Below are 16,292 nucleotides of genomic sequence, written 5' to 3'. Positions count from 1 at the left end.
GGAGAAATGCTATAATCACCTTCTCAGATTACTTAGATCTTCGAGTTGCAAATCCATACAAGGCAATATTGGTTAAGGAACTTATTAGAGAAAGGCTAAAAAGAAGCCAGTTGGATGGAAAAGTCTTCAAAGGGGATAAAGGCAACCAGTCAACCTCATCAAAGCATCATCAATAAATGAACCCACCTATTTCTGTCAGCCTTCACCATACAAGTAATTGATCTCAAAAAGTATCAAACAAATTCAAATGAAATTCTTATCAACTTGTGGCTTGGCTAGAAAGAAAAGTCTACCTATTTCCTCAAGGATTTGCGAACTTGCATCCAAACACGATGAGACAGGCAGGTTAGGCCTTAGAAGAATCACTTTCAGAAAGAGTGCCATCCTAAGCAAGTGGTTATGATATTCTGGTGAGAAGCATTGATGCAGTTGCATGTGCGTGGCTGGATTCCATTCTCATTTTTTATCATTTCAAACACGTATTGTCAAAAGCTCCCCAAAGATAGGGGAAAAAGGGCAAAATGCAAACATTCTCATTCTAAACACATCTAAAACGCGTTCCCCTTTTTTTTGTGTTTTTTAAGACTTGACTTGTTGAATGTAGTGTCTACTTAACTGACCATATCTCTCTCTCTCTCCCGAACTCCAATCGACCTAATTCTTTCGCCTATATGAAGATAACTCGAAGGCCTACATTTCTCATGATATCACCTTCAACTCAAATTCCATGCACAAACCTTGAAATTGAGCAACAAACTGATGCATCTGCCAAAAAGTATTTCTAAAGTGGTGACTCCCAACACCAGCTGAACATGCATTACTCCAGGGGAGTGTTGACTATGTTGACAACAATGAACAACATCATAGCCAAGCCAAATTGCTCAACAAGACTTTAGACATGTTTTTTTGTTATGGTTTATGAATTTAGAATCAGTGTTGGATGATATTCAATAATATGTATTCGAACTTTTAATGAGTCATGGAATATATATATATATGCATTAATGTTGGATTTTATAGTTGTTTTGAAACTTAGATGCAAGTATTCATGTGATATTTCCTTAATTCAAACGAGGATACAGCCATTTTTTTGGTCCCTTTTTCCTGAAATCTACACATTTAAAACCCGTACCGTTCGTTTCCCTTTTTTTTACTGTTCTCTCTTTTCTTTTCTTTTCTTTTCTTTTTTACCTACCATTTGGAATTTTTCACAGTTTAAAACCCGTAGAGTCCATTTCCGTATTTTTCCGTTCCTGCTTTTGCTAACTACTGGACCGACATGACCTGACCTAGAAAACCAAACCAGGACGAAATAGAACCAAACCAGGTTATCGGTCCAATAAAAGTGAATTTGGGTTCTATTCATAGAAGATTCCTAGTTTGATTCAGTTTCTATTTCAGTTTTAGGTTGATTAGGATTTTATATAGTATAGCAATGGACTAGATTGAAGAATGAATACAATCTGTTTTGAGTACCATGTTGCCAGCACGGATTGAAGCAGCCTACTGCCTGAATATCTCCTTCCATCAGTCTCATTTTCTTGGTTCGACCCATCTTCACAGATGAGTGCCCCTGTTTCCCCTCCTCTTGATTCTCCCCTTCATCATTATTCTTCCATTCTTCCTTCTATTCATCTTCTGTTCTTCCTTTCCTTTTCTTCTCCTGTTTCTCCTTCTTCCCTGCTATTTTTTCCCTTTTCTGTTCTGGGCAGTACCTGCAGCCTATTTAAGTTGGATTAATCTCCATTGATACAACTCCTTTCAACCTAAGATTATGGGAGTAGGTTGCCAACCCATAGGACATAGACCATAGGCAACCCAAATTCTAGATTTTTTAGTTCCCCAGATCCCTTCAGCTGTGAGAACCAATGCCCGGTTCAGTTTCAGGCAATTGTTTTTAAATTCTAGATTTCTCATTCAATTGATTGTTGGTTGGGTTTCGGACATCATTGTGTTAGCCACCTAATCCTAAAATTTCAAGTTGATTGAGTTTGTATGGCTAAGTTCTCTCAACCTGAATCAAATTCTGTTTCACTCTACCGTGACTACCTCAAGGTTGAAGATGATACATTTTCCTGTTTACACCAAGGACAGATGACTATTAAAATTGTTCATTACAAAAATAAAAAACTGTTTCTGAGTTGGTTTTATTTCATCCGCATTCTTATTTAAATTCAAGAATTGTCCTCCACTTCAATATTTAATTCCAGTTACATCCCTGAATCTGTTTTTCCTTCACTTTGTGACTAGAACTTCCATTTACTTACAGAATTGCCACTGTTGCTTTATAATGGGATTTTTATTGCTTGGCAGGACCATAGCGACCCAAAAGTAGGGCGTTGGAACTCGAGGTTGCATTAATTGGTAACAAAACCAGAAATCCTTGTCCATACCTTTAACCAGGGTGGCCAATAGTGAGGTTATTCAACAACTCAACTCTTACAAGGAAGAAACTAGAGCAGACATTACCTATCCCACAGTCACTTCTATTCAAATCCTGATGCCATCCCTACACCGTTCATTGATAGGCTGACACCTTCTGATGAAGGAAAGAGCCCAATTCAATCTGGGATTCTTCCAATTCCATTCCACATTGCCCGTCTCACATTGCCTCACCACCACCACCACCATATGGGACTAACCAACTGTTTGACGATCCTCCTTATGGAGCTGAAAGAGGGACCAAGTTGGATTCCCTCCACTTTTATGGGAAACACAATCCAAAGCAATATCTTGACTGTACTCATAGATTGGAGCTATTCTTTCAATGGTATGGTTTGACTGAGGCGAGAAAGCTCTTATTTGATGAAGTCAAGCTAAAGGGTACAGCTCACGTCTACTAGATCAAGTACCAACAGAAAAATTGAAATCGAGGAATCAGGTTGGTCAACACTTGGGCTGAAATGGAAGAGGTCATGAATTGCAGATTTGTACCTACCAACTACGAGCAGTGTATGCACTTTCAGTTCCCACAGTTGCAACAGGATAATATGACCTTTGAGGAGCATGTGGCATGTTTTACTGTATAGCCACTAGATCTGAACTTGAGTGGAACGAAGAGGTATTAGTGGCACAATTTCAGAGTAGATTGCACCCTCAGATCAGTGCTGGATTGGCTTACAGTCAACTACCTCTAATGGATGGCGTCATACAGGCATATCAGATAGAGAAGAGTCTGAAGAAGCCTTACAATCAAAGTAGTTTCCAGACACTTTCTCTAAGGGAGATAGCATAATCACCCTTCTCAACCAAAGAAGTCATTCAGAAAACCACAAGTCAGCGGTCCTTCTATGGCAGCTTCACGACAAAACTGTACTTATACTACCTTGTGTGCATGGTTCTAATAGATCTACTTCAAGGTCGAGGGTTGAGACTTGAGATACAGTGCTTCCTGTGCTAGAGGAATGAGCTTTTCCTGCTCACTGTCCTAATCATCTACCTTATCTAAAAAGTATGCTCTCATGAGCACTGCTTCCAAAGAGCAACAAAATAGTTTATCTAAAAGCAACATGTGAGCCTAGTGACAGCAAAGGTAGCAACAATGATGGAGAACAACAACCTTGTTATGTTATTTATCCTCTTTTGGCTACACATAAAATCTCTAAAGAGGATGACTAGCATCATAAAAACATTTTCAAACTAAAGTAAAATGCAACAATAGTTTGTGCATTATGGTGTGATTTGACAATGGCAGTTGTACCAACCTTGTTTTTGAAGACGTCATTCTCAATCTTCGGGTTGAAGATAGAGTCGCATCCTTGTCCCTACAACATTGCTTGGGTGAACCCCACTAATTTCAAAATCCATGATAGTTGTTGCTTACATATTCCATTGGTGGGCTAATAGATATGGTGCAATGTGACGTTAAACCTCTAAAGGTTTTTCACATCCTCCTTGGGCGACCGTGGCTTTCGAAGAAAAGGTACAGCTTTGTCGGTATAAGAATAATATTCATTCCAGAGCGGTAGGCTCAAGATGAAGCTTCTTCCCACTAAGAACCTTCCAGCAATTAAGCTCAAGCAGACAAAGGGATCGTTACTCCTCTAGCAAGTTCAATTGGACGGCATACCTGGTCGGCTGGTCCTCGTCCACACTCGACAGAGACTAAGGTTGTCAATAAACGGGACGGTATTGGGATTAGATTTTGTACTGGATTATAAATGGCACCGGACGACTCCGAGATGGGATCCCCAAAAGTACCAGTAACGAAATACTGACTAGAACCAAAACTATCAGTATCATTTCAAAGGGTATATTTCATGTTTTTATATTCAAGTTGAATGGTTGCATTTTGATATATCTAGGTGGTCTTCTCTCATGGAGGTTTCAGCTGATAGACCTTTAGTTTTGTTACTATAAACATGTTTGGTGATGACACTAAGAGTATATCTGGGTTTGTTTATTTGGTGATCATTATTTCTTAGTTGTTATCTTGAGAAGTTTACATATGGTCTTAAGAGAGTTGGAAGAAGTAAACCCATGAAATTCATCAAGTTTTTGTATTCCAAGTTGCTTTCTAAAGTAAGGGACACCTTAGATCTCATAATAATGAAAAAATGCACTACACTGATAATGGAACCATTGAAGATTTTTTCCCTCTTCTACAGTGTCTAGAACTGTTTAGGAACCAGGACCATCCTGTCCCGTTAATAATTGGGACCAGGACCTAGGTTTGGTCCCATTAACTGAACGGGACAATTCTACGATTGGCACCTTTGGTACCGACACTGGTACGGACTTGTCCCAAATACCAGGGACCATCCCAATTGACACCCTTAACAGAGACTAAGTTCTTTTCAGAGGGCAAGGATCGATGCAGTTGCATGTGTGTTAAGGAATTTGGGTTATTCTTGCAATTTGAAATTTCCCAGTACGGACTTGTCCCGAATTGCAAGATGAAACAAAACCAAACCAGGTTTTTGGCCCAATAAGGGTCAATAAGGAATTTGGGTTATTCTTGCAATTTGGACTTTATTAGTAGTAGTTTCCTAGTTTGATTCAATTCTGGATGGTTCCTGCAGCCTATTTAAGTTGGATCGATCTCTATCTGATGTAAGGCTAGGTAGGAACTACCCAACCCCGGTTAGGATCTCACAAGTTCAAATCTGAAATCAGATTTCGAACAAAAGTCCAACTCTGACTGAAATAGGAGGAAGCATGTGGTTGGCTGTATGAGTCTCTGATGAAGCCCAAATTTTGATCAAATACTCCTCTTGTGGTGCTAATTGCTAAACAAACCCTCAAAAGATGAGACAATTCTGATGGTTGAATTGAGAGTTATGTTGTCGACATGAATTAGGAAAGTTTCGACCTCTCTTTATAAACTAGGGTTCCTGGCATCGAATGATCCTCAAAATTGAAATGAAGATCCATTGTAACCTATCTAGGTATCCTTCAAATACGAGCTTGAACTGCTGGCTGGTTTAGGAGATCTGGACTTCGATCCAAGTTTCCAAAACTTTGACAATGGCTACAATTGATTATGATCTCCTTGGTTGTGCTTGAAACTATCTGTAGGCTAAACTGATCTTCAAAGAACTCTCAAACACTTTCTCACAAAGGCTAAAACAAATAATAAGAAAGAAGAAAAGAGAAACTGATGGAGGGTTTGAGTAGGAAGAAGGTCAGGTGTTGGGCATCCTCACCCCTCAAGTTTAGGCATCTCAACTAGGGCCAAGGTTCAAAAATTCACATTTCGACCAGGTTTCGACCCTGGTTGGCAGTGAAATTTTGGTAATCTAGGAATTTTGCCTGCAGTGGTGGAAACCTTTGTTTTGACCCCCAAAATGTGCATTTATGTCTGATTTCTTGTGTATGCCCTATTTTTTACATTTCTAACCTATTCAAAGAATTAGTTTCATGAAAGAAAGAAAAACCTAAAGTGATATTAGTGGTGTTGACCCAAGTTTGCTAGTGTACGTTGACTAAAGCTATACTACTACTCCATATATAAGTTACTAACTAAAAAAGGAAAATACATAATTAAAACAAACAAAACATAATTTAGAGGATGCAAAATAAATAATTAAAATTAAAATCATTCTACTATATTTACAAGTATATTGTATAAAAAAAAATGATATTTGGGGAAAATGGGGTTTACCTTTTTGCTCCAAGAACCCTTCCTTAGTACTTTGGTTGTGTAAGATTCAAGTGTAGAATGAAAGATTGATGGAGAAATTTCAATTTCTTGGCTGATTTCCTATGTTTACCTCTTATAGTCCAAGGGGGAACTGAGTTGATTTTTGTAAAATGGGAAACAAGCCCTCTTTATAAGGGGTTGCTTAGACCCAAATGGTTGAACCCATCGATATGGTCGAAATTTCGATCGAAATGGTCAAAATATGTCAAATGGGTTGAAATTGGGACTTTTAAAAGTACCCTGGTATATCGTTTCGGGCACTTGCGATACGGTCAAAATTTCCACCATTTCAATCAAAATTGCGAACCATACCTAGGGCCTCTCACCCAACTGCATCCCACAGGAAAACAGCATAAGCCATCTCTTTTTTGTTAAACTCAAAACTATCTTTTCATTATAATCGATGGGCTTTAGATAACTTTACATTGCTTGGACACAAAGACATAACATAAAAGGAAACTAAAGAATTGACTCTTAACTTCCTAAACTGACTTTGCCTTACATATAAAAAGGAAACTACTAACTAATGACGTTGTCTAATGAAAGGAAACTAACCTAAGGAAACAAAATAGAAACTACCCGGTCAAAAAAGACAAAACCCAAAAAGGAAACAAAAACTTCCCAAATTACAAAGCTTGCTTGCCAAGACAAAAATAGAAACTAATATCTAATATCCTAACAACTGTAGGCAGCATCTCTTTTAAGCCAGCTGTCAATAGTAGCCTTACATTGCCTGAACAGTACCTGCATGAACAGTAACTGCAGGTTAGCTGGCTTGATTGGCCCATGTTGGGGCTAGCTTCCTGCTGGTTTGAGCGGCTAGAATTGGAACTGGCTGGCCGGGTTCATTTGGGACCAACAGCCCCTTCTTTTAGCAGCTCGATCTACATCATTATCGATACAGTTCCTTTCAACCTAAGACTATGGGTGTAGGTCGTTACCCATAGGCGACCCAAACCTTAGAGTTTCAATTTCTAAGACCCCTTCAGTTATGAGAATGTTACCTGCAATCAATGCTGGTTCTGTCCTTATCACCAGGCTCAGTTTCAGGCAACTGAATTTAATTACCAGATTTCTCGTTCAACCGATTGTTGGTTGGATTTTGGATATCATTGGATTGTTACCTAATTCTAAAATTCCAAATCGATTGGGTTTGTATTGGCTAAGTTCTCACAACCTGAATCGACTTCTGTTGATTCTATCGTGACTGGTTTTAGATTGAAGAAGCTATAATTTCACATTTAAACTCAAGGATAGCTCATTATAAATCATTTAAAAAAATAAATAAATAAATAAAAACTGCTTATGAGTTTTTTTTTTATTTAACCCCATTCTTATTTAAATACCAGAATCATCCTCCATTTCAATGTTCAATTCCATTTAAGTCCCTCTATCTGTTTTCTCTCACTTGCAGGTCTAGAACTTCCACTTTTATATAGAATTGCCACTTCTTTACCATTGGAGCTTTATTGTTTTGGTCGGGCCATAGCAACCCTATAGGGTTGCATTAAACAATCAACTTTATGCCTTCATGAAGGTTTCTTCTGACCATAAAGTATGGGTATGAGACCAACCTATGTCCAAGAGCTAAAGGACTGGCTAACAGAAGCATATAACAAGGAGTCCTCTACTAAAGGCATTAGAGTGTACGCAGGACAAGGAGCAAACATCCTTCTAGGATAGTGTGCCCTCACAGTCTATTGTGTACCAGAAATTTACCACTCGACTATTAATCTGAACACAAAAGCTAAGTAAAGTTATTGCTACTATTTGTCATATTCAGTGGCTCGTAGCAATAACTCTGCCTGGCTTCTGATCCTTTGTACGGTTTTCTTGGGTTCAGACATTTTTCTTTGTATATGTCATTTATCCAACGTAAGGAAGATTCTGAGCTTCATTTGTGAATTTCACCTCGAGATTAAAGATTTTTTCTACTACAGCGACAAAACAAATCTCGCCCTCCTGGCAAAAAGATAATTTCACTGTAGTGCGAGAAAAAATGTAGATAAAGTTGAGTTCCAAGGTTGTTGAAGACAAATTAAATGCCCATCATCGAAGGCCAGGACTGTGGTCCCATGGTCGGATTATTGCTTTGAGTGAGGACAACTGAGGGAGACCGAGGAAGCGAAGGAGAAAGGGTGGAAGGAAGACAATAGAGGAGAAAAAGAGATGCAGAAACAGAGAACGGCAATAGAGAGAGAGAGAGAGAGAAGCAGTAATGTAGAACTCGAATCACAAGTGATCCTAATTCCAAGCAGGATCTGAAATTCTGGTTGAATAGAGAAGTCCTCCAATAGGCGTCGTTCTAGCTCTCAAACACTCTCTCACAGCAAACAAATAAAAGGAAAATAAGAAAAGAAAGAGAATTCACTGGAGGGTTGAGAAGGGGGAAGAAAAACTAACGAATGGGTATCTCACACTTGGGTTTAGGCATCTCACCCAACTACACCCCACAACACAACAGCATAAGCCATCTTTTCTTTGTTTCATTAATAAATTCGTGTTCAATGTTGTAGCCCATTACAAACTTATATAGAAGACTCAAAACTGACTCAAACACTAAAAAGAAGAGGCCTAACTAAATCCTTAACTAGTTAGGAAACCTAAACTGACTAGGAAACTAAAATAACAAAGGAAATAGACTCATAACATGACTCTAACTAAACTAATGAATTAAGCCCTATTTTCCTATTTTCCACCCATATTTTAGGTCCATTTAACTGGCCCATTACAAAGAAAATCCATAGGGTCAAAGGCCAACACATACATAACCCAACCTAAGGCTTATTTGCAACAATATAAGCCCATTAAGTGACATATCTGCATCAAGCAGAGAGAGATAGAGTGAAGGGGAAAAAATGAGATGCAAAAAGAGATACAAAGGCGAAAGAGAAAGAGAGATCATCTTCTACAGGCCTTGTAAAGGTCCATCTTACCAGATCTCATTCACACTCCAAACTCTCGACCAAGCTTACATGCAGCTGCTGCCTAAAACCAATTCTTCTTCTTCTTTCTCTTTCCTCCAATTGAGCTTGAGTGGTTCCAGAAACTATTTCAATTGGAATCAATTTGAAGAAGAAGAAGAAGACATGGCGTTAGAAGCTCTCTGCATTCCCAAAGAGCAGCAACCCCATTATTCCTCTGTGATGACATGGATCTACATTGCCTAGAGCCATGGCAAAGGGCAAGTGCTAAAAGCGTCACTGTCTCAATAAACCACTCTCTGAGATGAAATATCTCACCCTTTGCCTCATCAATCATCATGCTCGCTCACTGTGAAGCAGGAGGAACCGACGTTGCCCCAACCACCACCAAGATCCATCCACTCTGCTACCCTGCTTCCCTTTCTTGCGATATGCTGATATGGGAGTTTGGGAATTTTGAGGAACCATGAATGCAAGTGCCTAGGGGATTCCGGCAAAGATCAAAAACCATATAATTTGGATGAATCCGTTGGATTGTTTAACCGCAAAGAATGGCTGCTATTTGGCCCTTGCACAAGTGAGAGATTGTTGCACAAGACCCATACTCCCATTCAATCACGACTCTATTTTTTTTTTTTTTCTTTTTGTTTTTCAATTTTCTTTATTCTCATTTCTTCTCTTTTCTTTTCCTTTCTTTTCTTGGTACCAAACACAACCTTAAAGAAATGCCAACAATTGGGAGATGCAACTAGTATTTTTTGTCTTTTTTTTTATTTTCAAGTCGAAGCTTTATTAAAAGAGGATTGAGTAAAGAAACCACACAAGAAGAAATAATACAACAGGTAATCAGCTAAGGATTGTGTCAAAGTAAATTTTGTGATTAATTAAATTGGCATCTGCTAGAACCCATTTCTAAATTTCTACAAATTTCAAACAACAGGTCATCAACTAAGATGTGCATAAATGCCATAGTTTAAACATATATCCAAAGAAGAAGAAACATAACATACTTGTTACTTTCACTAATATTCTACGACAGCCCTAAAGGTCACCAATTTTCGTTACCAGCTAGAAAGGGCATACCTTATTTTTGATAGGTAGGCCCCAAGGAGAGTTAAACTCATGACCTCTTAATGTGAGGTGTTGGTCCTCGCCAACTAAGCTACCCCCTTGGGGTTAAGGACATATTTAAGGAAGGCAATTTACATGACAAACAAGCAACTGGCTATTTAATATTGATGATTATACATCTTGGGCAGCCTCTTCGGTTCGCTGCATCCTGTCCCTTCATAATTCCTTGACTTCTCAGTATTAAAAAATAAATAAATATATCTAACTTCTCATTACTTGAAAGTAAACAATTCATGGCTCAAATTCCAAAAACACACAGACATGCACCCAAACTCCACACACAGACAGATTCCCCTTCTTTTAATATTTTGTGGGCTCAGAGACGTGAAGTCAGAGAAATTTCTAATTAGCCATAACCACAAAATATATAGAAGTTTGTACTTTCCACTAGAGATCCCAATATATAAATAGATGTTATCACATTGGCATGCCAAAACACATCAATTCTGAAGGTGGCCAAAATTCATATGACATCATTGAGAAATAGAAGTTAGTAAAGAAGATGTAAATATTCAGTATCTCCACTCTAGAAGCAGTAAAATGGCTCAAATAGAATCTTAGAGGATACAGAAATAACAAAGACCCATGCAGATAGATAAATTGAGATACATCTAGAAGTAATACTTAGCCTACGTACTCTGAATTATAAGTCAACAACTAATTGCCAGTATATCTTAATTCGGTCCCATGTCTCCAAGAACATATCGTATGCACCAAACACAATTTTTTCTATCAATAACCCTAAAGAGTACAAGCTTCATATGAAATATGTAACTCCATCATGTACCTAAATAAAAAAAAGAAAGGACGTTTTACAGAATGGCACTTTAGCATTTCCAACACAGAACATAACTAACACCAAGACTCCACCTTTTAAAAATTAAGTACATTCATTTACCTACTTCCCTTCTTTGGAACAGACACCCCATCTTTGGAATTCCCACCTGCCATCGTCGAATGAATAAAAGTCCCATATGTTTATTAATGTACCCTCGCAATAGAAAAGCACTCATATATCCATTTACCGAATCAAAACAAAAGTAGAGTAGGGGTAAAAATTCGACCAAATACAATGCACCTCGGAAACTAACACTGACCTTCAGATTCATTTTTTAATCTGTCATTGGGATTTATCGTTCCTCCTCTAACAAATGCCTTTGATCCCGGTGCGATATCCCCTTGAAATGACTCTACAAATTCAGCATAGAGTCGAGCAGTTTCATCCTCTGCTCTCTGCAAACCCATGAACCGAAGATAGAACTTAACAATCCCATTCGATTAGCACACACAACTAACTGAAATTGAAGTCGGGGGAAGAAAAAACATGCCTTTTTCTTTGCTTCTTCCTCTTCTCTGTGCTTCTGGAAAGGAGTTTTTTTCCGCGTAACTGAGAATGAATTCATCTTCGCATCACGTGCTGCAAACCTAATAGACTTACTATCAGAAAACATAACCCAATACAAAAATTCATTCAGAGTTACAACCCAAATGAAAAACCCCGAAAATTAGGGTTTTCAGAAAGGATGGACCACTCCTCGACATCAACCTAAAACAAGCTACTGAAGATACAGTCAACTCCAAAAGAGAACCCATTTAAGAATTCAATTTCTCAGTTCGCATTAATAAAGCTAAAAGCCGAAATAGGGCTCCAACCTTCGGAGATGCACCATGAAAACCCTTTCAGATAAAAGCTAATAGATATAACGACAGAAACTTGTTACAGATTATAATCAAAAAGAATTAAATAAAAAAAAAAAAAAAACAAGCATTGAACATAAGTGGAGAAGAAATAACCCCAAAACATTATAAAAAAAAAAAAATATATATATATATATATATTGAGACAAGAGAAAACAAAATCTCGATGCTAACCAGTACTGATACTCCTAAAATTGGTAGAGAACCTCTGAATGTAACCGAGGTAGAAGCTTGGTTAATGGTGCTTTACGGAGTTGCAGGAACTAGGAAGAGAAATGGTTCGCAAGGACATGAAGGGATTTCTACAGTCCGTACTCTGTGCAGCTGAATATCCGCATAGACTCAAATTGTGAAAAGGGGCTTAAAACAGGCGAGTGGAAGCAGTCAAGGGTGTTAATCGATTCGGTTCGGTTTGTTTTATGATATAATATGTGAAACAATTCGAAGTTGAACCGAAAACAAACCGTATTTTGATTTTATTCGGTTCTACATGATCTTGGTATTTCGGTTCAAATTCGTTTTAAGTGGAAATAATATTCTTTTTCTTTTTTAATAATATACTAAAACAAATAGAATTGGGAAGGAACTTTAGATTATACTATCCCACAATGTCAAATATGACACTCTTCAATCCCTTACACATGATAGTAGCGTTTAGCAAGGGTCTGATTTAATTTGATCCAAATGACAATTTTAGATTAAGTGGAACTTTTCACTTTTCATAATTATTTATAAATAATAAAAATAAATAAAAAAACCAGCTTGTTTTGATTATAGTTTTCAGCTCCAATTTAAAATTGACACTATTTAGGTGTAATGGGTCTATTTCTACTAAAAAAAAAAAAAAGTGTAATGGGTCTAGATGTAATGGGTCTATTTCTACTAAAAAAAAAAAAGTGCAATGGGTCTAGAAAATCTTGTTGAGCGATGAAAAAGATATTTTTTGCCCTTTAATGTCACATACTTCTCTGAATTCTGTAGAATCTTGTCATGTAATGTGTGTACTTTTAAGAAACATTCAAGACAATGACATATCTTGAAAAGGATATAATGGTAAATCAATTTCAATAAAATATTTGTAAAATAATATTAGAAATACATGTCTATGGGAAGTAGCCTAATGTAAGTTGATTAACATGGCTCTCTAAATAGTGTATGTCATATCAGAATAATGAGTCATCGGTAGGATTTTTTTTTTTTTTGGTGGAATATCGATAGGGTTATTTACATGATGCAGTAAACCTTAGTTAGCCAAACATAGTCACATGTGGGTTCAAGACCTCACTTTTTGGGAGAGCTTTTAGAACTTCAGCATTTGTAGAAAAACAATTGAACCGGGCAAGGTGGATGCCTGACACCTTCCCACTTCTGTAACCTAATTCTTCCCCAAATATTAGACTAAACTATTTTTGGAATCAAACCCAGCCCCTTCTCCCAACTAGGGATCTAGCATCCTTTTAGCGCATCCTAAATCCTCATCCTAAACGACGACTCCTTATCATGTATTCCCACCTCATATCATCATGGAAGAATTGATAAATAATAGTCCTGAAAAACTATGTCCATTGCACTTACAACAGAGCATGTGGCCTACTAACATGGGTCGTTAGTCTGTGGTGGGCGGCTGACGTGCTTGACCAGACAAAAAAATTAATGATTTAAAAAAATATACACAATGAGTCGACCAAAAGGAATGTTGCATATCCGAAAACCGCGATGACTCTCACAAAGATGGCTCGAATATAGAGTGGTTAGGAATTCAAACTTATTTTGAATATAAGACCAAGAATATTAATGATAAGTAATTAAACTTCACCATTAATCAAGGATTTTCCCAATTTCCAAGTTGAACTAGGTGTTAAGCTCTCCTCAATACTTGGTTATCCACTAAGCTTCTTCATTTAATGATCCAAACTGCCACTTTTGAATCAACAAACGACTACTCATGGTTCACTATGTGCCACCACGGTTGACCACAAAACACATAGCTAACTTTAGTCAAGCTTCAATTCAGACTGATGTAGACATAGAAAAGACATGTAAGGAAAGTGTACATATGCACTATGCATGTAATACTAGCGTATAACTATGCTCTTTACGTACAATAAATGTATATACATATGCATGTGTATATAAACATATATACAGTATATATATATATTATCATACATATTCACATATGTACATCGATATACATATACAACAATAACAACAATACTTAACTTTATCCCAACTAAGTGGGGTCGGCTACATGGATCCGACATAAAAAAAAGAGTATAAAAAAGCAATAGAAGAAGGAAAAAAGAGTAAAGGGAGGTAAGAGAAAAACATAAAACAGTAATTAAAGAAGCATCATAGGAACATCCCCTACAAGGGGTCGGCTACCCCGGGTCCTTGCAAAGCAAATCTGTCCCATGATAAAATAGGGGAGACTATAAGGAGTTACTCTAAAATCTTTTAGTGATAAAGTGGTTGAACAAGGCAAGTGGGACTGTGAAGGGGATACTAACGAGATATGGAAGCAACCATGGCTTCCTAGAACCCATTGAGGGGGGCCTCGACCCAGGAAGGGGAGAGTGGCCATGTGGGAAGAATAGGCTTAACTTAGTTGTTTGGCTGACAGGGACCATAACTATGGGAAGAGCTCACTGGTAGCAAGCAGCTTCAATCAATGAGCTCTTCATGGGCTGGCTGTAGTGCACTGGTTAAGCAGATATGATGACTTATATTAAGAAGATAGCCAAAGAAGTTTTAGGGGTTTCAAATGATGGATGTCAAACTTCTAAAGAGACTTGGTGGTGGGACAATGAGGTTTAGGCCACCACTAAGACTAAGAAAGAATGTTTTAAGACTTGGCAGAGGACTAATGAGGCAAAGGATAACCAGAAATGATGCTATGAAGATTATGGGGAAAGCAAGGGTAGAAAAATATGATGGTATGTATGAAAACCATAACACAAGGTAAGGGGAAAAAGAAATATATAGGATAGCTAAAATAAGAGAAAGGATAAACATGGATTTGGACTAGGGGTGAAACAGGGCCGGGTTGGCCCGGGTTTCTTAAACTAGGTCCCCAAACTCAACCCAACCCTAACCCAACCATGTCGGGTTCATGCTCAAGCCCAACCCTACCGGGCTCAAGGTTGGGCCAAGTTGGGTCAGGTTGACCCTAGCTAATTTTCTTAGTGAAATCACATTCTGATAAGTATGATTCAATTCCAACTCTTCAAACCACTTCGCTATACGAAGTCTGACAACTATGGTGATGATCATCAGATTTGGTTAATTTTCTATCCAATAAACATCCTTGTAGGAGCCATTTGATGGTGGCCGCTGACCTGACCCCATCCCACTCACCACTAAAAAATTAGGAGGACAAAATTTTAATGGAAACCAAAGAGAAATTCTTTTACAAGCTAACTGCTCATTCTAGTGGAAACATTTGCAAATGTATTGGCTGACCTCATGGCCAATGAAGGGGTTACAAGGGGAACTTTTTCCCCCAATATTGTGAGAGATCAGTATAGAGCAATGTCCACTACCACAAAAGGGAAGGCATATATACATATTACAAAGCATTTCCATATTGTGATTGACAGACCATAACAAATGAAATTGTTAATTCATACAAATGCATAGTGAAGGATTACACCACAGAAGAACTTTGGAATGATTACTCTAAAAAACTTGCAGACAAAGGAGAGAGAGAGATACCGACTAGCCATCGTGAGAGCCAAGAGGGATGGGGAGAGAAGGGAAAGGGCAGCACACATTCTTCTTATTTCCTTCTTCTGTCTTCTGTTCTTCGTCTCTTAAAGATCGATGGGGGAGAAGGATTTGCAAGAAATGGTGTAAGGAATGGAAGGACTAAGGGAAAGGGCAACGAGATGTTCTTCCTTCTTAGTCTCTAAAAACAGAGATGGGGGAGATTAGGAGAAGCTAATCGAGGGAGTCATCTTGGCACACCCCACTCCCAGCAGACCCAACTTACCATTAGGAATACCGGCGGTGTGAGTAAGGCACGTACCTGTCTTACCAATCTACCAGGATCTCTGATAGCAGTACCTTAACTTTTTCACAATCTCACAACACAAACCAACATAAGCAGCGGAATCAAAGTATAGTAGCGAAATTATAAATAAAACGGGAAAACATCTAATGGTATTATAATAGCAATAACCGAGTTATTCTGTTACATTCATCATGACATATAATATAATATCAAGAAAATATACAATCCACAACGATATCCAAAAGTATCGAAAGATGATGTACAATCTCACGATGCGTTGTAAGCATAGTGATCGCAAGCACAGTCCTAATCGTGCTCCTCCGCTTCTGGCATCCACCAGTCGCTCACACCATACTCTGACTCAGAAGATACTGGGTCACTCGCC

At 38.0% G+C, this 16,292-nt stretch overlaps 1 protein-coding gene across 5 annotated transcripts in view; it reads right to left on the bottom strand.

Moving 5' to 3' along the window:
* The window catches only part of LOC122063231 (protein RRC1-like), a 50,691-nt gene extending 38,427 nt beyond the window's left edge, over window positions 1-12,264 (bottom strand). The window contains exons 1-4 of one of the 5 annotated variants that reach the window (XM_042626934.1): window positions 12,070-12,264; window positions 11,526-11,622; window positions 11,295-11,430; window positions 11,096-11,141 (exon numbers count right to left, since the gene is read on the bottom strand). In XM_042626934.1, coding sequence (XP_042482868.1) covers window positions 11,096-11,141; window positions 11,295-11,430; window positions 11,526-11,600 — 257 coding nt within the window. In that variant the 5' untranslated portion in view covers window positions 11,601-11,622; window positions 12,070-12,264. Of the gene's footprint in view, window positions 1-11,095; window positions 11,142-11,294; window positions 11,431-11,525; window positions 11,623-12,069 lie in introns of those variants that run through there. The other 4 variants (XM_042626936.1, XM_042626935.1, XM_042626937.1 and 1 more) reach the window with 4 other exon arrangements.
* Window positions 12,265-16,292: the final 4,028 nt, after the last annotated feature.

Source organism: Macadamia integrifolia, unplaced genomic scaffold (assembly GCF_013358625.1).
Source record: "Macadamia integrifolia cultivar HAES 741 unplaced genomic scaffold, SCU_Mint_v3 scaffold1257, whole genome shotgun sequence".
Lineage (NCBI taxonomy): Eukaryota > Viridiplantae > Streptophyta > Magnoliopsida > Proteales > Proteaceae > Macadamia > Macadamia integrifolia.
This window is presented reverse-complemented; position numbering and strand designations above follow the sequence as displayed.